Source organism: Phyllostomus discolor, chromosome 10, assembly GCF_004126475.2.
Source record: "Phyllostomus discolor isolate MPI-MPIP mPhyDis1 chromosome 10, mPhyDis1.pri.v3, whole genome shotgun sequence".
NCBI lineage: Eukaryota > Metazoa > Chordata > Mammalia > Chiroptera > Phyllostomidae > Phyllostomus > Phyllostomus discolor.
This window is the reverse complement of record NC_040912.2, coordinates 90,484,851-90,505,202: the sequence shown is the minus strand read 5'-3', so window position 1 is coordinate 90,505,202 and position 20,352 is coordinate 90,484,851. Positions and strand designations below refer to the sequence as shown.

The 20,352-nt window shown below is 64.6% G+C and overlaps 1 protein-coding gene across 1 annotated transcript; it reads right to left on the bottom strand.

The window, feature by feature from the left end:
- Positions 1 to 5: 5 nt before the first annotated feature.
- On the bottom strand, positions 6 to 20,207 carry KRBA1 (KRAB-A domain containing 1). The gene is given in 19 exon segments (XM_036011009.1): positions 6 to 2,112; positions 2,114 to 2,202; positions 3,812 to 3,961; positions 4,425 to 4,541; positions 5,666 to 5,764; positions 5,846 to 6,052; positions 6,875 to 7,048; positions 7,527 to 7,679; positions 9,385 to 9,561; positions 9,971 to 10,144; positions 10,616 to 10,825; positions 11,508 to 11,663; positions 12,495 to 12,680; positions 12,882 to 13,016; positions 13,930 to 14,115; positions 14,484 to 14,618; positions 15,147 to 15,260; positions 15,724 to 15,850; positions 20,042 to 20,207. Coding segments are annotated over 19 exon segments (3,435 nt in total). The 5' UTR covers positions 20,054 to 20,207; the 3' UTR covers positions 6 to 1,278.
- Positions 20,208 to 20,352: the final 145 nt, after the last annotated feature.

Genomic DNA, 20,352 nt, shown 5'->3' with positions numbered 1-20,352 from the left:
GCAAGTTCAAATGCAAACGTGTCAGTGATTTTATTACATGTAAGTGGGTCCAGGGCCCCGAGGAAGGAAGACAAAGTCTCGTCAAGCTGGATGAAAGAATCAAATCCTACCACAGGCTGCTGGTGGAAGCCACACCTGGAACACCGACGCAGAGAGCTGAGTCAAGTCCGTGAGCCAACTCCTTCCGGAGGCAGCTGTGACCTCACGGGGTGTCGCAGACGCTGCCCCCCTGGTGGGCTCCCTTCCACTGGACCCCTCAGGAGTGGCCTGGAGCCCATGGGACCGTGCTGGTCCTGACCGATGGAATTAGGACCGTCCCTTTCCTGCCTGCAGTGGCCTCAGGCTGGCGGGTGGCCGATGGAGTGCAGAGGGAAGGCCCATGCCCAGGCCAGCCAGGGGCCGTCCTCGGGGCACCTGCCAGGATGGTGGCGGGCACAGGTGGAGCCTTCTCTGCCCTCCCCCTCCAACCCCCGGGATTCCTGAGTTCAGAAAGGCCGCTCAGTTTCTCCCACCAAAGGGCCATTTCCCCCTACAGCGGGTGCAAGTGTGGGACGCACCCCCAAAGCCCTCAACTGCAGAGGTTTTGCCCCCAGTGACTCTGGAAGGCTTTCGGCAGACAACCGTGAATGGTTTTGGTTCGAGTGGCCCCAGACCTGTGGGGTGAGTGTGGCTGCGGATCATGAAGCATCGTACCATTCATTTTATAACTTAACATTCTTAAAAAAAGAACAAAAAATGGAAACTTCCCGTAAGCTGATTGGGTGTGGACCACCCGGACTGGCCTGGCCCCAAGTGTCCTTGCCTGCCGCGCCAGCTTATCCCAGGACCGGTGACCGACTGGCCACGCCCCAGGGTATGGACCCGCCGAGCCCCTTTCTGCCAAGGGCCCTCCGCTTAGCAACCACCTTTGCAATCTTTAGGATCCGCACGGGCGAATCCAACCTAGCCCAGGGAGTGGCGCGCTCCACAGGTGAAATCTCTGCCTGCGTCCACCAGGAGGGCGAGAGCCCTGCCTTCCAGCGCTGAGAGCAGGGAGGCTGGGTGTTAGGGAAGAGGGGCCCTCATGGCGCCCCCCAGGCACGCATGCTGTGCATAGGTGAGAATGCTGCTACCCGCCTCTGAGTCCCGGCGGCACAGACGGGACAGAAGCAACGTCTGAATGGACCCGAGCCAAGCGGGGCAGAGGCGAGGCTGAGCAATGCACCTCAAGCGGCGGCCCCGCTGAGCAAGCACATCTTGGAGTCTCGGGCGGTCAGGCCAAGGGGGACGCCCAGCTGTTCACAGCCCTGAAACGGGGAAGGCTTGGCCGGAGCGGCAGGTGGGCGCTGGCTGGCCCCTAGGAGAGGCGGCCGGGGACAGGGCGCCCTCAGGGCTGAGCTGATGAAGAAGACGGTTGGGGGCCATCCACCTCGAGTCCCTATGCTCTCCGCCCCACCGTTCCTCCTTGAGGGCCCTCTGGACCCCTGCTAACAGGCCGCTGGGGTCCTTGGGCCAGTTCTGAGTGTCCGCTGGCACGGCCGCTGCAGCCGGCGGCTCTGCATCCGCACTGGAAGCGGGAGAGGCCATCCGGGGAGGGAAGGCAGCAGGCACAGAAGGGGCAGGGGGGTTCTGGGGGCCCCCTGTGTGTCTGAGTGGGGGGTGCACAGTGAGCCCAGCGCGGCTGCACGCTGAGGATGGCGGATGCTGGGAAGGGCTGGAGCTGGTTCCGGAAGGTTCTGCCTGGGGGGCGTCTGGAGGTGGCTGAGGCACCAGATGCTGTGTCCCCCAGGAGAGGCCCGAGGCGTCGCCAGCTCTGCAGCCTTCCGCCTGGCCGCGCAGGAGCTTCGGTTTTGGCCTGGTGGGGCCCTTCTGCCGCCGGCACAGCAGGTGCCTGTGAGCAGGGCCCTGAGCCCAGTGAGGTCCCCGGGGCAGGGCCCATGGCCAGGAAGCCTGGCTCTTCGGCCCTGGGCCCCGCGGCCGCCTCCTCAGCCGATCCACCTGGGTCCTCACCGTGGCCACTTCCTGAGACAGGCCTGCCAGAGCCGCGGCAAGCCGATCCAGCTTCTCCGAGAGGGCGGCACTGAGGCCGCGGAGCTCCTGCCGCAGGGAACTCCCACAGGGACACGGTGGCCGTAGGGGAGGCGGGTGGCAAAGCGGGGGAAATGGTGGCCACCGGGGGCGGCTCAGGCAGGCCCCTAGGAAGCAGCCTCTCTTCCGTCCGGGCTGGAACCAAGGCAGGGATTCGGGGTGAGCGTTCTCAGGCTGCCAGGACCTCTCTCCCCCCCAGGGGGCCTCCCGAATTGGCGCATCGGGCACCCTGCCTCCCTAAGGCCCGGCATCACATGGGAAGGAGCCGACTCAGGCTTCAGAGTATCGATGGCCATGCTCACGACATCAGTAGTGGCCATGCTTCCCCACGGTTGCCCGCACTCACGGGCAGGATAAACCTGGGTCTCCACGGTAACTGAGATTTCTGAGCACACTGGGCTTTCTAGGAAAACGGGGACCAAATGGCACCTAAACGCGACCTGGGGAGTCAGCGGGCAGGGCCTGGAGAAGCCTTGGCAGAGCGCACCAGGCCGTGGGCAGCGGCTGGAAGACGGGTGGGGGAGGGGCGGGGCGGAGGTCCGACCTGGGGCCTGGTGAGGTTGGTCAAAAGCAAAGCACCAGGGCTCCTCCCTCCCTCCCTGACTTTAGTCCTTCACACTCAGCAGTTACAGATCCAGAGGGTGTTGTGTCTTAAATCACTTTTTAAAAAACCACCAAATGTGCCCTGGCTGGTGTAGCTCAGTGCATTGAGCGCGGGCTGCGAACCAGAGCATGGCGGGTTCGATTCCCAGTCAGGGCACATGTCTGGGTTGCAGGCCACGACCCCCAGCAACCGCACATTGATTCTCTCTCTTTCTCCCTCCCTTCCCTCTCTAGAAATAAATAAAATCTTTTTAAAAAATCACCAAATCCTTCACCCTGAGTTCCCTTGGAACCGGTCTCCACCTCAGGTGAATCCCCCAGGAAAACCCTGAGACCACCGCAGGCTGGCGGGACAGGCGCGGGGTTCCCCTGTCCCCCCCCCCCCGCCCCCGGGCCCAGCCTGGCTCCATCCTCCTGTGCGCCCTTCACAGCTTCAGTTGGAGGAAACGGTGGCGCCGGAGGGGCTGCAGGAGCCCACCGCCAGCTGCGCACGTTCGAGAAGGACCTGACTAAGCGCCAGCGACCTCACTGCTGTGGCGGGCACACTTGGGGAGTGTCTGAGGGAGAGGCGCGCGCCCGCCAGCCTCGCTCTTGATAGACCAGCGGTGACTTGATATGCCTGCAGCGATGGAGCCACGCAGGCCACTCCCGAGGCCTGGTGCCAGGGTCTCCACTGGTGTCCCAGAGCCGACGGGGGCGGGGGGAGCCCCAGTCACTAACGCGGTTAGGGAGGAGCTTCCTCCGGGTCAGGGCTGATGTGGAACCACCTCTCACGCCCTCCGTGTCCGCACCTGCTCTCTGAGCCCCACTCAGACCCCAAACACCCATTCTGGGGGTGTCTATGCTGGCACACGCCTCAGTCTCTGCTCTGCCTCTGAAAGGCATCTGTGCTTTTAGGAAAAAGCCAGCCGTTTCTGTAAGAAAACTCTGAAATGAACCTGCGGTGAGCTCCAGGTGAGACTCTTCCTACCTGTGACCCAGACAAGCCGGAAGGGTGTGAAGAACAGTGCCCCCGCCCCCGGCTGTGACCCTGCAGCCAGGGCCTGAGCAGCGGGCAGGGGCCGGGCGGCCGTGCACATGCCCGCCTCTGCACCTACAGGGCCCCGGGCAGCTTGGGGGGCCGGGGAGCCCAGAGGTTCACCTGCAGCACCGGGTCCTCTGTGTCCAGGCCCTGGGCCTCCGGATTCTTCGCTGACCCTGGGCTTCCGGGACGGGGGCTGAGGGGCTGACCCCGGAGGCGGGCAGGGCCTTTTCTCCGGCCGAGGGGCAGGACAGAGGCTCCCAGCAGCCCCTGCGGAGAGAGCACAGAACATGTCGGGTGTGCACGTGTGCAGTGTGGACAGAGGCATTCTAACACGGGGCTACTTGGACACGACCTTAAAAAATCGAACTTTGGTTAAGTTCTCAAATAACGGTTAAATGGGATGCAACACGGGCACACTCGGTCCATCGGGGAGCCCGACTCTGGTCGAACAGCCCAGCAGGGCCCGTGTGACAGGCTGCGCTGGGGACAGCAGGTGGAGAGGGCCGTGGTACGCAGGTCCCACCGCCAGCGGGGCTCCATGGGGACCGGCTAGGGGCGCCCTGCGGGCCATGGGGGACTGTGCGGCCCCTGCCCAGCTCACTGGGCTCTTTCCCACCAGCCCCCTGGGCAGTGAGGAACCGCCTGGGCCAGCAGAGAGGCCAAGGACAGCGTGGGGCCGCCAGCCTGAACTCCAAGGGAGCCCTGTTCCCTGACCGACCACCCCGCCCACCCCCTCGAGTGCTGCCCAGGGGGTCAGGCCAGCCTGGGGTCTCCAAGCACACTTCTCTCCTGGGCAGCTTGGCCCCACCTCCCACCTGCTCCTCTGCTTTTCCTGCCGGGTCAACAGCTAGGTCAGGCTTGGCCTGAGAGGCAAGGCGGCCTGGGTGGCAGGCGGCGTTTCCAGCTTTCCTGACGGGACACCCTCTGAGCTCTCCCAGGTGGAGGACTCTCACCTTTGACATTCGGTTTACTGCCCAACTTTAACAACGTATATTGTTGTTGCCTTATATACATACACATATGTCCATACACATACACACTAAGTCCCTGACACTAAGCCTTGGATGGCCGAGGCCTCCATTCCAGAGACGGCCACCTGGGGTCAACACACGGCCAGGGTGTGAGTGCTACCAGCCAGCGCTAGGGAAGGAGCCGGGCCGCCACCCTGTGAAGGTCCTCGTTCAGAAAGCCTCGAGTGACCTAGATATCTGGCCGTCTGAGTGACCCCCGCTCTCCCTTCCTGCGCCCTGATTCCCCCCGTTACGTTTTAAATCAGCCAATAAAGAGTGAACCGGCCGAACTCTGGACAGCCCAGCACGACGGTGACAGACACAGGGGCCCAGGTCCCCCCCCCCCGCCCCTCGGCCCGTGACCTCGCCGCAAGCCCTGCAAGCGCTAAGTGCTAAGCCCCGGAGTGCCAAGTCCCGTGCTCAGAGTGCTCTGAGGGGGCTGGCTGAAGGGCATGCTGTGATCATAAGCAGCAGCAGACAGCGGCCTGGCCCAGACCTGTCCCCAGAACGGGGGTTGGGGGGGCAGCATCAGTGGGGCTCGCTCTGAGAAGCATGGGGGGGAGGAGTGGGGGGCGTGCCCTGGGCCTTCCTGGCCGAGCGCATCACTGTCCAGGGGCCAGGGCTTCACAACAGAGAGAGAGAGTGTGTGTGTGTGTGTGTGTGCAAACATCATTACGTGTATACAATATGTGTATATGCATAACATCACCCCCCATACCCATCAAGTTCATTGCCAGGCTTTCTAATTAAACACATGCACTTAACCCTTCTGGAACTCTCCGTGCCTCAACAGCCCCACCCTCTCTCTCAGATGTGACTCATCTCCTGGGGAACTTGAGCAGGACAAAAGTAGAGAACTTTCTGGCAAGAGTCGGGCAAAGGGACAGGTCAGGTGACACAGAGAACCCAGCCTCCTGGGGCAGGCCCTTCCCAGGAGACCCAGGCTCACCTGCACCGAGACCAAAGCGCTCCCGGGGCTCTGCAGTCCTCGGGCCTTCGCCAGGGCTGCTGCCCGTCAGGCGGCCACCCGGGCTCTTGCTCCTGGGCAGAGGGTCCCTCTCTGTGTCACAAAGCTGGTGTCAGGGTAGAGGCCCCAGCCGGGGGCACAGCTCCCTGCCCCTCCCCTCCCCCCGAAGCTCACCCGGCAGGAGCGGCTGCCAGAGCTCAGGCTCCGGCCTTGGGTCCTCTCCTTCCGAGCTGCTGAAGCTGGAGCTGGAGCCGGTGCTGGGGCTGGGGATGGGGACGGGGCCGGGGCCGGCCAGGCAGGCGAAGCGCAGGGGCCGCCCGGGCAGGATCCCCTTCAGAGAGTTCTCCAGGCAGTGGAGTGGGGAGGGCGTGGAGGCTGCCCCTGGGCAAGCGACAAGAGACCTTCCGTGGATCAGCCTGACAGGGAGGAGGAGCCCCTGCCTGAATGAGCAGGCACACGCCCAAGCAACGGCCGCAGACGAGCCCTGCTGGCCCCAGCACCCTCTCTGCCATGACGGTGGACAGGAGTGACACCGGAGCCCGGCTAGGCCCCGGCCCCCTGCAAAGCCAGTTGGGGGACTTTGCAGGAGTCTAAAGGCCCTGAAAGCCCCTAGCAGTTGGTCCCAGCCAGGCCCCAGGCCCTCCTGCCCTGCTCCCCCAGGACCGGATGTCTGACAGCAGAGACTCAGGCTGCCCACAGGAGGCCCCCCAAGGCTGCTCTTGTCCAGTGGGGGCACTAGAAACCCCACACAGGGCAGAGCCACCCAGCACTTCGGCCGGCTGTGGGCAGGCTTTTGCAGCAGGTTAAACTAAGTGCTAGAGCAGCAGGGGCCCTGCCCCCGCTCCTGGGCTCAGCTACAGCCTGGGGCAGGGGTGCAGCCTGGGGCAGGGTTGGGGCCTGGGGCAGGGTTGGGGCCTGGGGCAGGGGTGCAGCTTGGGGCAGGGATACAGCCTGGGGCAGGGGTGCAGCCTGGGGCAGGGGTGGGGCCTGGGGCAGGGGTGCGGCCTAGAGCAGGGGTGCAGCCTAGAGCAGGGGTGCAGCCTGGGGCAGGGATGCGTCCTGGGGCAGGGGTGCAGCCTGGGGCAGGGGTTCATGAAGGGGAGGAACAGAGGCACAGAGAGTGGAGGGGAACTGGGCTCCGCATCACAGACTTTATCCGGAGGGACACACGGCAGGAAGACCTGGGGGCAGGCGTCAGCTCACCGTCTTGGAGCCACCTCCACGGTCCTGGCCGGGTGGCCGCCTGGTCCCTGAGCCCTCGCTGGCAGCAGGCAGGGACGCTGCTGGAGGACAGTGCCTGGGGGCTGGCCGGCCACGGGCTCCTGGGGGGTGCGTCGCCCCGGAGGTGGACTGGCTCGCAGGCCTCATTCCGCAGTCCTGTGTTAGTGAGAGGCCGAGGGGCCGGTCAGCCCCACGGGGCCCCTGTCGGCACCGAGGAGAGGAAGCTGATGGACAGAGAACCTCCCTCGCCGCACCCTCGGGCACATGAGCCCCGGGACTGGCACACACGCCCACCCTGCAGATCCTCCAGGGTCTCCTCAGGCCCACCCCCTGGGCTCCTGGGAGCCCCGAGGCTCAGTGACTCGCCAGGCACACGGGGACGGGAAGACACTCCTCCCCGGGCCAGGCCGGGCTCAGGCCTGGACTCGGCAGCCGAGGGCCCAGCCCTGACTGTACCCCCGCACAGAGGCAGGCAGCCCCTGGCCCCCCCGCCGCACGCCAGCCTCTGCCGGGTCGTGCCCAGAGCGCCTCTTCATCTCCAGGGTGGACGTGGGCGGCCGGGGGATGCAGCACCTGGGGGCCAGCACAGGGCGCCTTCTCCTGCTCCCAGACCCCCGGGGCAACCACGCTTTACCTTCCTTGTCTGCCGTCCAGCCCCTGGGCTCCACTCTCCGGGGTTCTCTGTCCCCTGCTGAGGACCAGGGCCAGGCAGGCTGTGGCCTGGGCACAGGGATCTCTCGGAGACAATTCTCCAGGCCCTGCAGGGGGGCACTTCCGACTGGGACCCCTGGGAAAACCAACGTGCGCGGCCCTCGTCGGAGCTCGGCCTCTGCACGCCCTGGGGCCTCACCTACACCGTGTCCAGGGCGGCTGGGCCCACGGGCGGAGGCGCAGGGCGCTGGACCTGTCCTGGCAGTACAGGGCCCCCCGAGCCGAGACCCAGCGCCCCGCCTGTGTCAGTCCTGCTCCGGCTGGGCCAACCCGTCTCGCCGCCTGCTTGGAAGTCAGGTCAGTGGGCTGCGACGAGGGACACTGGCCGCAGGCACGGGGTGAGGACACCCAGCGCCACCCCTGTGAGAGACGCCACTACCCAGCCTCGCCCCCCAGGGAGGCCCTGAGGTTCGAAGGGAAACGCTGAGGGCGCCCTCTTGGGTGTGAAGGGGAGGTCGAGGAAGACCCACACCAACGCGGTTCAACCAGGAAACAAAACCAATCACAGCCATCACACTTCTAGCGGCGGCTGCCGAAGCGACAGAGCGCCGGCCGGCGCCTGGGGCTGGGATGGCCGGGTGTCCATCAGGGGAGCCCCAAGCTCGGGGCTCCCCACGGGGCACTGCTGAGTTCTGGGGCGACAGACAGACAGAGCCGGGGAGCTGGGCTGGAAGCCTCTGAAGGGCCGCATGAGATCCCCTTGCAGCCCGGGCTGCTCAGGAGATGAGGCCCGTGCACGGAGGCCGCCCGAGAGAGAGACCTGCTGACCCCCCCAGGGGAGACCCTGCCGCTGCTCAAACGCAGGGGCGCCACGAGGGTCCAGGGGGCACCCAGACAGGACAGACATCCAAAACCGACATTGAGACGAAGAGCAAGGTGGCGGGTGGAGCACAGGACGCCACCACCTGTGTGAGGGGACAAGCGGCATGGCCACGCAATGACTCGGCAGGTGAGAGCCCACAGCAGCGGTGGCTCAGGGAGGGCCGCAGGTGCTGGGGGGCAAGGGCGGGCGGGAGGGTGACGTCACCATTCCTGCATGACCTGCTGCAGCTTCTGACCAAGACCACGTGATTCTACTACCTCTTTAAAGCCAGAAATTTCAAAGAAAGGTCAGCTACGTTTTGGGAGGAAGGAGCCCCCACACCCAAGGGGCTGCTTCCTGGCAGGGTGCAGGAAGCCAGGCCACCCGGACACTGGAGGGCCCCGGGACTGTCCCACGGGCCCCGACTGGCCTGGGCACCAGCAGTGAGCGGGCCAGGACACAGGAGGCCCGGGGCCGGGCTCCGTGGACACCGCAGACCGAGGCCTGTGTTACTCTCGTGGGGAGGGAGAGGTCAAGGAGGGGCCCTGGAGAGACTTGCAGGATTCTAAAGAGGTGACAACGGCTCACCACGGGGGCTTCCATGCAGAGGGGCCTCGGAGACTCGGTCACCCAGCACGCCCTTTAATGTGGTTTTTCACGTTAACCCCACGTGGTTCTTTTCCCCAAGTCAGAGGTCAGTCTGATGTCCCAGCACGCACTTCTTGGTGGATGGGGTAAGGGAGGATCTGACCCCTTTTCATTTTTTAAGAGCTCTTGAGTGTTGTCCCCGCCCTTCGGAGCCAAGTGGCTAAGAGAGGCGCCTCACCCGAACAAGTCCTGCGTCTCCCTGTCTGGGCGCCCCGGCTCTGCGGCCGGAACTGTGCACAGGGGCCCAGCGGGGTATGCTGGACGCCGGGGTGCATTGGCTGCCCCCGCCCCCCCCCCCGGTCGACCCTGAGCCTCAGGCCAGCCTGCTCACCTTTTCCGGGCCTGCGCCCCCGGCTGCTGCCGTCGGGGCTCTGGAAATCGAGGTCCCCGTCGGTGCTGCTGGACGAGGAGCAGCTGGTGGGGGTGCTGCGGGGCCCTGCGGGGAGCACGGGGCCCTCCCTGACGAAGCCCTGCAGGCCCAGCGCCAGAAGGGGCCCGGCCGTCGCTTCTGCGGGGAACAGCACAGCTGGCACCCGGGGACGGGAAGGCTGCCGGAGGAGGGGCCCCTGGGCCCTGCCCCGAGACCTGCCCCGAGGACCTTCCACCGGGGCCTCCCCTTCGGTCAGGGCGTTTGCAGCGCTGATCAACATACTGATCTACATGCTACAGTGCATCACCCCACGCAACCCCGCCACCGGCCTCCTGGGGCTGGAGGGCGAGGAAGAGCTCTTAGAGGAGGTGGTGGGCAGGGAAGGCGTAACTGGCTCCCACCCAATTCAGGAGTTGTTTGGGGGCAGGTATGACAGGGGGCGGGGGTGGGAAGGGAGAAGGACAGTGCACTTTAAGGGGCCCAGGACAAGGAGGGGGGACCCGTCAGTGTCCTCGGCATGGCCACCCCAGCCCAGGGCCAGGTCCACCTTGACTGTGCGCTCCTCGGGGCTGCAGCTCGGGCCTAGGAGACCCGGTGTCTCCCAGCGTGGGGCTCCGGAACCAAGAGGAGGCCGGCGGCTGGGGAGGCAACGACCCACTCAGGGGAATGTCCTTCAGGCAGGCCTCCAGGGCGTCCAGGGGCGAGCTCGAGGCACTGCTGGCTGGGACAGGGGAGACGGCCCTTCACCATCTCTGGCAGGTGCCCTGGCCTGCCCTGGCTGGCTGCCCGCCCACTCCTGCTGCGGGGACAAGTCCTGCACCAGGCGTGGGCGCCTGCCAGACAGGACACCCTCCCGTGGGGGTGCAGATCTGCTCTCTGTTCGTACAGGGGGGACTGACAGCAAGTGTAACCCCAGGTCTGGGGCGGGGGAGGACACCCACTTGTGGGCCGTGGCCAGCACCCCGACAGCAAGGAAACCTCTGCAGACGAAGGTCCTGCCAGTGGAAGGCTCCCTCCCTGGGCGAGGCCAGGCAGAGGAGGGCGTGGGTGGAAGGACGCGGTTAACTGCTTGGGGAGGGCAGCTGGGTGCTGCCCCTGTGCCCTGGACCTGCTCCTCCCCCCGCAGGCACGCAGAACCTCACTGGGGGGCTGAGAACCCCTTCGGGACTCAGGCAGACGAGTCGGGCCTCACCTTGAGCCGCGGGGCCCCAGCTGGGCACTCGGACCCCGCTGGCGTCTCCGTCGCCCCCCTGGCTGCCAGCGGCACAGGGGCTGTGGGGCGGCTTTCGAAGCTGACAGGAAGCAGGCGCGGGGGGGCTCTGGGCCCAGCTGTCCTCCGTCTTCACAGAGAGCACACGGACAGCACCAGGGCAGGGAGGAGGGGTCTGCAGGGGTCTGGGTCCTGCGGGAAGCCCCCCACGGGGCCCTCGGGGGTTAGGATGGGGCTCCCGAGGCCGCTGGTCCCCGCTGCAGCCTCACCTCGGAGGCAGTCACCACTCAGCCACCAGCAGATGGACCAACTCTTACGCCCCATCCCCCGGCAGCCGCCTCCCCCCACCTGCGGGCACCTGCACAGGTTTCCACAGAAGGAGCCAGGCCAGCACTCCCCACAGAGCCCCTGATGAGGCTCCTGCCCCCGAGGCCGGCACGCCTGTCTCCACTCAACCTCCTCCTGGGAAGCCACTGAGCACGGGTGAGCTGCCGTGTGTGGAAATCCTACCCCCACCCACACGTCGTGGGATGAGCACCCCGAGATCAGAACTAACACCCTGGATGTCTACGGGCGGAAGCTCTGTTGTCTGCCCTCCGTCTCCCATCGCCCTCCCTCTACACCCCCTCCTCCCGGAACTCCTGGCTCCTGCTCTAAGGGCCCATCTGGGAAATGATCATGAACGGACGGGTCACCTCCTGTGTGACCAGCTCCATTTATGGCGACAATCCCCGACTCCTGGCCACTCTGAGCAACAACACACAGACGTGTGGCCTGCGTGTCGCACCGCGGAGGGTCACCCACGGCCCTGCCTGGAGCCGAGGAAGGAGTGGACGATGGCCGGGGCCCGCGCGGCCCCGCCTCTGGCCTTTACCTCCAGAAGTCCTCTTCCAGGCCCCTGCATCCTCTGGCGGCCGTGGGTCCCCCCCGCCGGAAGGGCTGGGGCGTGTGTCCTGGGCCACCGGGATCTCCTTCAGGCAGTTCAGCAGACCCTGGAGGGGACAGCCCCCGGACGCTGCCTCCGTCTTCACTGCGGGGAACGGCAACACGTTTCCACCCTGAGCTGGGTGTCCTCCGTCCCCGGGACACACAAGGAGTGGACAACCCAGGCAGGTAGGCAGAGAGGCCAGGGCCAGGAATCTGGAGAGCTGGGCCGTCTTGCAGAGGCCACTGTCGTCTGGGTGGCAGGTGGAAAGCCGCTTGCCACCACGCCTCCCCGATAGGTCAGGGAAGGGGCGGGAGACAGAGGCAGAGCGCACAGTGTGTCTCTGCGCGCAGACGGGGCAGCGGGCCGCCGCCGGGCTGCTGCTTGTAGACCCTGAACGGGACATACACGGGGGAGGCCCAGCCTTTGCATGTGAGCACGCACACACACGCACACACACACACACACGCAGGCCTCTTAGGTGGGAACAGTAAGTCCCCCACCGTACAGATGGGGAGACGGAGGCCCCAGGAGCCTCCAGTCCGCACAGCCGGCAGGTGTCGGACTCCAGGACAGGTGCTCCGGCCCCACCACGTGGCCCCAGGTCCACGCTGAGTGCCCCGCCCAGTGTCCAGGCGAAGTGGCACTCAGCACCTCCTCCTCCCGGTCCCCACACGGGCACGGGGACGAGTCAGGAACACTAACAGGGCCCTGGGTCTGGGTCTGCGCCTGAGTTTTCTTCCCCAGCTGCCCAGACGCTGCTGTCAGAACGCCGCCTGGCCCCCCGAAATCTGACCCTGGGGGTGCAGGGGCAGCCCGGCTGGGGACGACTCTTCAGGAAGACACTCCATTTAGAGGGACGTGTCTAGAGAAAGCCAATCAATCGGGTTTCAGGGGCTTCTGGACCTTGGCCTGAGATGCGTCCCCCGGACTCACCTCTGCCTGGTGGGCTTCTGGGCCCCGGCCCCATCCCGGTTAGCTGGGCCAGGCCCGGGCCCGGGCCGGGGCCGGGAGGCAAGCGTGGGGCCGCCTCGGGCTTCTGGGGCCCGGGCACAAGGATGTCCTTCAGGCAGTTGATGAGGCCTTGCAAGGGGGTGTTCCCAGGAGAGGCTCCCTCGGGACCTGCAAGATCACTGGGTCAGCACAGCCCTGAGGGCGGCAGCCGGGGGAGGACAGGGCATCGGGGCACCAGAGACTCCCTGCAGGTGCATGCGACTGGGAGGGACAGCGTGCGCTGTCAGGTTGTCAGGAGGCTGGGGTGGGAGAGGATGCCACCTGCCTCCCCCTCCCCCGTCCGCTCCGCTCCAGCAGCCAGCCTCTCACCTGTCCCCAACGACGTCCCCCTCTGCTGTTTCCTGTGGCTCTTCCTTCGGCCAGGGCTGCTGGTGGGAGGGCTGTGCTCCCTGCCCGGGGCTCCGGGGCTCTCCTGCTCTGCAGGCCCCGGCGTGTCTGCAGTTTCTGCAGCAAGAGAGACAGGAAGGTCTTTTCGGCCCTGGCTCCCGACCCCTGGGGAGGTGCGCAGGTCGGGTGCCCACAGAGGGACAGACCTCTCCCGCCTCCAACCCCAGGCAGGGGGCAGCCAAGGCATGGGCACCTCAAGTGGCTGCAAAGCCAGCTCCTTTGAGGCTTGTTCCCGAGGGGCTGCCTTGGAAGGTGTGGGCAGGGGGAGGGTTCCCTTCCCTTGCTCCTCCCAGGGACTGTGAATGACAAGACTGTTCGCTCCCAGTGCCTGGGACCCGCCCCCAGCTCCAGCCTCGGACTGGGGCTCAGCGAGTGACAGCAGCTACCTCAACGAGCAGGCCCCCTTCCGCATTCGAACTTCTCGAACGTGGGGACCCGGAACCCCGGAGCAGACCTGCCAGGTGACACCCGGATCCACAGGCTAAATGGGGCGTGTCTTTCAGGAGTGCTGATTTTACCCCACGTTGATTTAAAATATGTTTAAATAAAGACAGACATTCAAGCAAATGCGAACTTTGCAAGGATTTTACAAGATGAAGTGAGACCCCGGAGAAAGTCTAATGGCTGCCGTCGCCCCCCACCCCCTGCTCCTAGGGCTGCTGTGACGGGCAGGTCTGAGAACCCGACCAGGTGCACGCACAGGCGTGTTGCCTGCTGATGGGCCTGCAGGTCCGCAGCCGCCCCACGCCCGCTGCATGAGCACACAGCGCTCCACCAGCAGGGCTCCAGGGGCACCGAGCATCACCCCCTCTCTGGCTGACAGACAGGGGCCAAGCACTTGTCCCAGTCCCTAGGGAGCTGTGCCCATTTAGCGACGAGGGAAACTGAGTCTTAGAGAAAGTGAACAGGGCATGGGATCCAGACCCCCCGACTCTGGTGTTGGGGCTCTGCCCCCGTGGGTCACACTCACTGATGGGGAGGGGACTTCCCTGCCCCCTGGCTCCGGGCGACCCGCTGGACGATGAGCTACTGCTGGGCGTGCTGGCCAGACTGGGCCGGCCGACAGGCGGGTCTGGAAGGCAGCTGAGCAGGCCTTGCAGAGGACAGGTCTCCACCGTGACCGCTGCTGCCGGGAGCAGGGAGAGGACAGTGGAAGCTGAAATATAAACCCAGCAGTGGGTGAGGTGCTCCTAACACTGTCCCTTTCCAGCCCTTCCCCGGCCGGTGCCACCAACAACGACCAGGGCGGCAGTAAGCTCTGCCTCGTCACGCCGAGCTCTAAAAGGCCGGTTCACAGTCTCGAAGGAGCCCTAAGGCTCGGGCTGGTGGGCACAGACCCCCTGAGGAGGTGAGGCCTGAGGAGAGAAGGGCGAGTGAGCAGGGCACAGGGCAGGAAGGGGAGGATGGGGAGGCTCCAGCTGGGCCTGGCAGCAGCAGGCCCGCACATGGCACAGGCCACAGGGCGCTGCCACAGCTTGAACTTCACCTTGCGGACGGCAGAGGCTGCCCCGCTGTCCGACTTACCCTCGGGGCTTGGCCGCTCCCCGTCCAGGCTGGCTCCCCCGCTCTCAGGGCCGCCTTCCCCGAACAGGAAGCCCGGGATCTCCTTTACCAGCTGCACCAGCGCGGAGAGGTGCAGGCTGTGCTGGGGCGCTCCTCCTGCTGAGAGGCCACAGGGAGCCCCCAGACCCACGTCAGCTCAGCACTCACGCTTCGTGTCGTCCTCATGCCAGCGCCTCACATGGTCCCCGCACCACGTGAGCAGCAGCAAAGGGGAGACCCGTGGCCGGGAGATAAAGAGGCCCCAGGCTTAGGTCTGGTGACCTGCCCACGGGCCAGCCAGGCCTGGGGGCACCTTCAGGGGTTGCAGGAAGGCTCTGTGTGGGGGGGGTGGCAAGAAAAGGGCCTTCTGGGGTGACACAGTCCAATGGCATCTCCGGGTTTCTCTGAGCAGGTCACGCCACTGGCAAGTGTACCAGCCCAGAGGGACGAGGTCAGGGTAGGGCTGGGGCCAGCAGCTGGGTAAGGTGGGGGCGGGGGTTGATGTCACAGTGTCCGGTGAGGAGAGGGGCTGGGGGCTAAGGACCCCATGGCGGAAGGGACAAGAGTGAGTCCACGCTGGCCCAGGCTGCCCAGGGGGACCAGGACACCCAAAGGGGCCTGGCCTCCATCAACGAGGTTACTCACCTAGGGCACCTCCCCCCGGAGGCGCCTGTCCCTCACCCGCTTTGCTGCTGCTCCTGGCTCCGCCAGGCTCCGCGGGAGACAGGAAGGCAGAGAGGGGGACCAGCTCAGCTGTCCCTGAGTGAAAAAGAGGGACGGTCCTCCTAGAACAGAAGCTCACCTTTGCCCCCCCAAGTGCGAGCATGCAGGCAGCCCTGACGCCTGCGCATCCACACACCTGCTCACACGCCTTCCTGTGGCCACCCCAGCCCCAAGGACCGCTGAGCACCAGGGCCTGGGAGGCCACCTTGCTCAGTGTCTCCCCAGTTTTTGAGCACCCCCCCACTGCAGCGCACCCAGAGCCCTAGTGTAGTCCAGAGAGATGACAACAGCATAAAAGATCAGTGAGGCCGCCAGCTCAGCCAGAAGCTGGGCGGAAAGCCGCCTCAAATGCTGTTCCTTTTGTAAACGAAGACTAAAGGCCTGGGGGCAGGGGGGCGGGGGGCTCCCCAGGGAGCCTCTGGGTGTGCCTGGTGCCAGACCCAGCCCCCTTCCACTTCCAGCCCAGAGAGGCCCCAGGGCACCCCAGCCAGTGCCTCACCCAAGGAGACCAGCGCCTCGTAGTTCTCCTGCATCACGTCCCGGTAGAGCGCCCGCTGCCCCTCCCCCAGCAGCTGCCACTCCTCCTCGGAGAACCGCACGGCCAGGTCCTGGAAGGCGATGGGCACCTGTGGGCACAATCTCGGGGAGTTGGCTGGCTCCGCTCCCCCGAGGCCGGGTGCACACCGGGGAGCGGGGCGCAGCGCGTGTGGGGCGGGCACCCGATGCACAGGACCAGGTGAAGGGGCAACAGGGGAATTCATGCTCCCGGGACAGTGACGGGAGTCGTCGGCTGCGTCCCCGAAAGGAGACGCTGGAGCCCCCACCCAGCGCCTGTGAAAGTGGTCTTATCTGGAAATGGGGTCATCGCAGATGTCGTTAGTTAAAATTAGGTCATACTGGAATGGGGGGGCCCTTCACCCAGCATGACTGGCGTCCTTGTCAGAAAAACAGAGACACGTGGACACAAGAGACGGCCACGTGACAACAGAGGCAGAGGCTGGAGTGACGCAGCCGCGAGCCAAGGCCACCTGGGGCCACCAGAAGCTGAGTAACTGATTCCGCAAAATGTGACACCCGGGATGACAGGAAACTCCTGCATATGAAGGAACTGGCCACTCTGACTTATCCATCCGTCCCCTTGGGTGTGGTTCCCATAAGTCAATTAATTCCCATCAGAACCATAACCGGGGGTGTAAGGACCGACATCGGGCTCTGCTCCTGCCAATCAAGAGTCCCGCCCAAGACACCCCCGCCCCCCTCAGGATGGACTTGGAGGTTCACTTCTTCTCCACCTTCTGAACTCAACACAGAGCTGGCTCGCAGGTCCGCGTCGATCCAGGGAGCAGGCTGACGGCACAAACACCCTGAGCTATGCAGGGCCCGCCTTTCTAGCAAGGCCACTTCCCAGACCAGGGACATTAGCTGACCCCTCCCGGGCCCCGCTCTGTGGAACTTGGGCCATGCTGCGCATGGCAGCCGGCCTGGACACCTCCCTACCTGGTGACCAGAGCTGGGGCTCGTGGGCACGTGGCTGCTTCTCTGCACGGGCGGTTTCCCCGACACGCCCATTTACACGTGTACCGGCTGCACCAGCCACACAGCCAGCCCCTCGGCCCCGGCTGCCTCTCTCCCCGCCCTCTCCAGCTTTAACACCTACATGCGGGCTGCTAAGTGACATGTGTCACACACAGGCTCTGTCCTCGAGGGGCCCACAGGTCAGCAGAGGGGTGATTCTGACATGTTTCAAAGCACTTCCAATCTCCCATCTGATGAACACAATGGCCCTATGCTGGTGACACATTTGTCCTGTGTGAGGGGGGGAGGATCTGAAGCAGGACAAATAGCCTCGGGCCAAGTCCAGGGCTCGGGCCTTCAGACTAAACTTGTGGTGTCCCTTCCACTGTGCTTGACAGTGACCCTAGCCAGTAACTATGAGGTCAGTAAACCTTAAGAAACCAGGCATCTAACATCCAGTTTTCTAAACGATTATTCTCTGGTCAAGTCTGCAGGGACACACCTGGGGTCACCTGTAATCAGACATCACCACCCCTCTTGACAAAAGCTGAACATTTAAACAGGTTTGTTCGAGGTGGTGATGGGTAGGAGTCCTGGGCACAAGGAACGCCCCTGTAGCCACCGCTTTGTGGCCGGAGCAGGAACGGGGAGCCAGGGCCCAGGGCCGGGCAGAGCCGAGTGGAGGTGCTGCTGCTGGAGAGCTCGCTCACGCCAGCACCCAGCACCTGCGGGGGGGAGCCAGGCGGGAAACCCTTGGTGCCCTCAGCCTTTCCCGTCAGCAGCTCTTTATCGCAGAACCGACAAAACGAAGAGCTTCGAGGTTCCAGTTCACTGTTACAGGCGGATTTCCCGCCTCACCCCAGATCCACTAAATCACGGTTTAGTGCTTTCTGCGCTTAGAGATGGGCGTTTTCAAACTTCCCAGGTGACTCCGACATGCCGCCCAGTCACCGGCTAGAGACCGGGTGGCACCTGCCTGGTCCCCTGAGAACAAAAACTCCCCTGGAGAACTGGCCCCTCTGCCCCTCTCCTTTCCTCTCCCCAGGCACCAGCGGTCCAAGGCAGCACCTTTGGGAGACGGCTGCTGTGGACCTTGAAGGAACAGTGAACATTTCATGTCGATTTCCACCGGAAATAGAGTGGCTCGTCAATTTCTCCTTCCAGTGCTGTGAGTAATGGGGCCTCTCCCACTCCCAGCTGCTGGTGCTATGGCAGTTAACAAAGTTCTGGGCACAGACAGGGGATGGTGAGGGGTGGGGGCTTGCCCTCAGGAGCCAGGCCGCAGGCCTCCCGGTCCCTGCTCTGCTCCAGATCGGCTGTGGCGCCAAACCCATCTCTAAGTCTGGGATCACAACCACCTACCCCACAGGGATGCTGTGAAGACGAAATGAGTTAATACAGGAAAAGCGCCCAGAACAGATGCTGGGACGTAGTTAAGTGCTGATTAGTGTTACTGCAGCCAAATCCGCCTGCTTAACGCCCAGCTGCGGGTCACAGCCCGCCACCTCCGGCTACACAGCACGGACTCTTCCCCACACACTCCAAGTGCCTCGTTAGCACCCAGCTAATACACCCAGCTCTTCTAGGCACCTGGAAGGCACGGTTCCCCGGCCTTTCACCGCCTCAGCCCCGAGCCAAACTCTTCTATGACGAAGTTCTTATAAAATGGGAATGAAAACGGACTGTGGCCAGGGTAGGCAGTACCAACAGCGGCCTCCCTCTGCCCCCGCAAGAAGCAGAGAAGTGAGGAATGTCTGTGCGAGAGAGTGAGCAAGAATGAGGGTGAAAATGTGAACGAAACCCACCTCTGACTTGCGGTCTGGACCCGCCACCCTCCCCTGGCCCTACTTCACCCTCTGGGCTCTCAGACCACCGCCCTCCCTCAACCAGCAGGAGAGACGCTTTCTGGGCTGACTCAGGGTAGCTGGAACTATGCAGCCTACTGGCTCACCGCTGCCATGCTGGTCCTCCGAAGACACTCCCCCATGGTGTCACTAGCGCAGCCTGAAAACCGCAGGTTCGGTGTCCACGGGACCTGGCCATCTTTCCCCCGTCCTTCCAGCCTGACCCAGCACTCCCCAAGCATGCCTCAGGCTCGGCGGCCTCCCAGATCATACCCTGCACCCTGCCGCCCCCCACCTGTGGGCCTGCTCACAGGTCCCTGGGCTTTGGGGAGTGGCACTAGACAGGAAGACAGGAGGCCCTCCCTGCTCCTCTCCATCTGACTGTGCCCTCCTGCTCCCCAAGGCCACTCCTGGCCCCCTTCTCCATGGAGCTATATGCAGTATGAGTGCACACCGCTCCAAGAACATCAGGTCTGAAAGATCGGGGGTCCAACCCCCATTTTTTAGAAGAGGAAACTGGAATGAGGAGGCCCTAGCATGGGGCCAGTGGCATTCCGAGTACGGGTGTCCCTGGACCGCTAACTGGGCCGCCAACGCTGCAAGGGAGGCAGCCCCTGCTCCCACAGCGCCCAGCATGCCTGGCTGCTCCTTCCTCCCACAAGTTTGTGGGGCATTCATGACACGGAGGTCCTGGCACAATGACTGCTCAGCCTGGACACAGCCTGCCCCACACCCCTGTGCCGCGCTACACCCCCAAACATGGAGTCTACAGCTGCCTGAGACTGGCCCAAGCTCAGGCGCCACCCTGATTACAGATACTAGACTGCCCAGGAGCCCACCAGGAGAACGTGTGGCAACTCCCCCACCTGTATCACCCTGTTTCCCTAGCACCCTTACATAACCTGTCCGAACTGTGCCCAGGCTGTGACAGACCGGGCTTTCCCTTCAGCTCCCGGAGCTGCACACCTTACCTAAAGGATAAAAGCTGGGAGTGGTGGGCACGGACCTACTAGTAATATGTCTCCCCAGCCCCCGAGCGGGGGCGAGGTGTCTGTTCAGTAATACAAGAATTAGATGTGCTCATTCTCCTGAGGCCTTCCTGCCCACCGCTCCCAGAGTAACTTACAATTAATTAAAATTAAGAAGCCAAACCGAGGGAGAAAGATGATTATCCCAAAGGATCGAGGTTCCCAAGGTGGAGAGACGCTCCTTGTAGGTGTATACCGGAGGCGAGGAGTGGGGAGGGGTCGCCCGAGGACTGGGCTAGAGCGCACGACACCCTGCGTACCCGGCCAGCGCGGCCCCGTACTGCCCGATCCAAAGTTGGAGGGTCCCAGGCTCTACCCGCCGCCCCCGGGGCCCGCACGGAGCTCGGGGAGGACACCTGCCCACGAGTGCATTAGTGCTTTCCGTCCCCCGACACGGTCTGGTTCACAGCCCGGTCCCAGCGCGCCTTACCTGGTTCGCCATCCCGGACTCAGCCTCCGCTCCCAGCTTCCAGCGCGGTTCCCGTCGCTAGCTCCCCCGCCCGCGGGTCGTGGCGCAACCCTTGGCGACGCCGGCGACAGAGATCCCGAGGTATGAGAGGGAGTAGGCGGGGCCGGGGGCGCGGACAGCAGAGAGTCGGCAAGGCAGGGCGCACTGCGGCCAGCCCCACGCCTGGCTTCCCTAGACGGGTGGTCCCACTTCCGCCCAGAGACCCCAGGCCTCGGAGGCCTCCGGGGCGCAGGCGCGAACTAAACTTCCCAGAGGGCGCCGCGGCGCCGGCC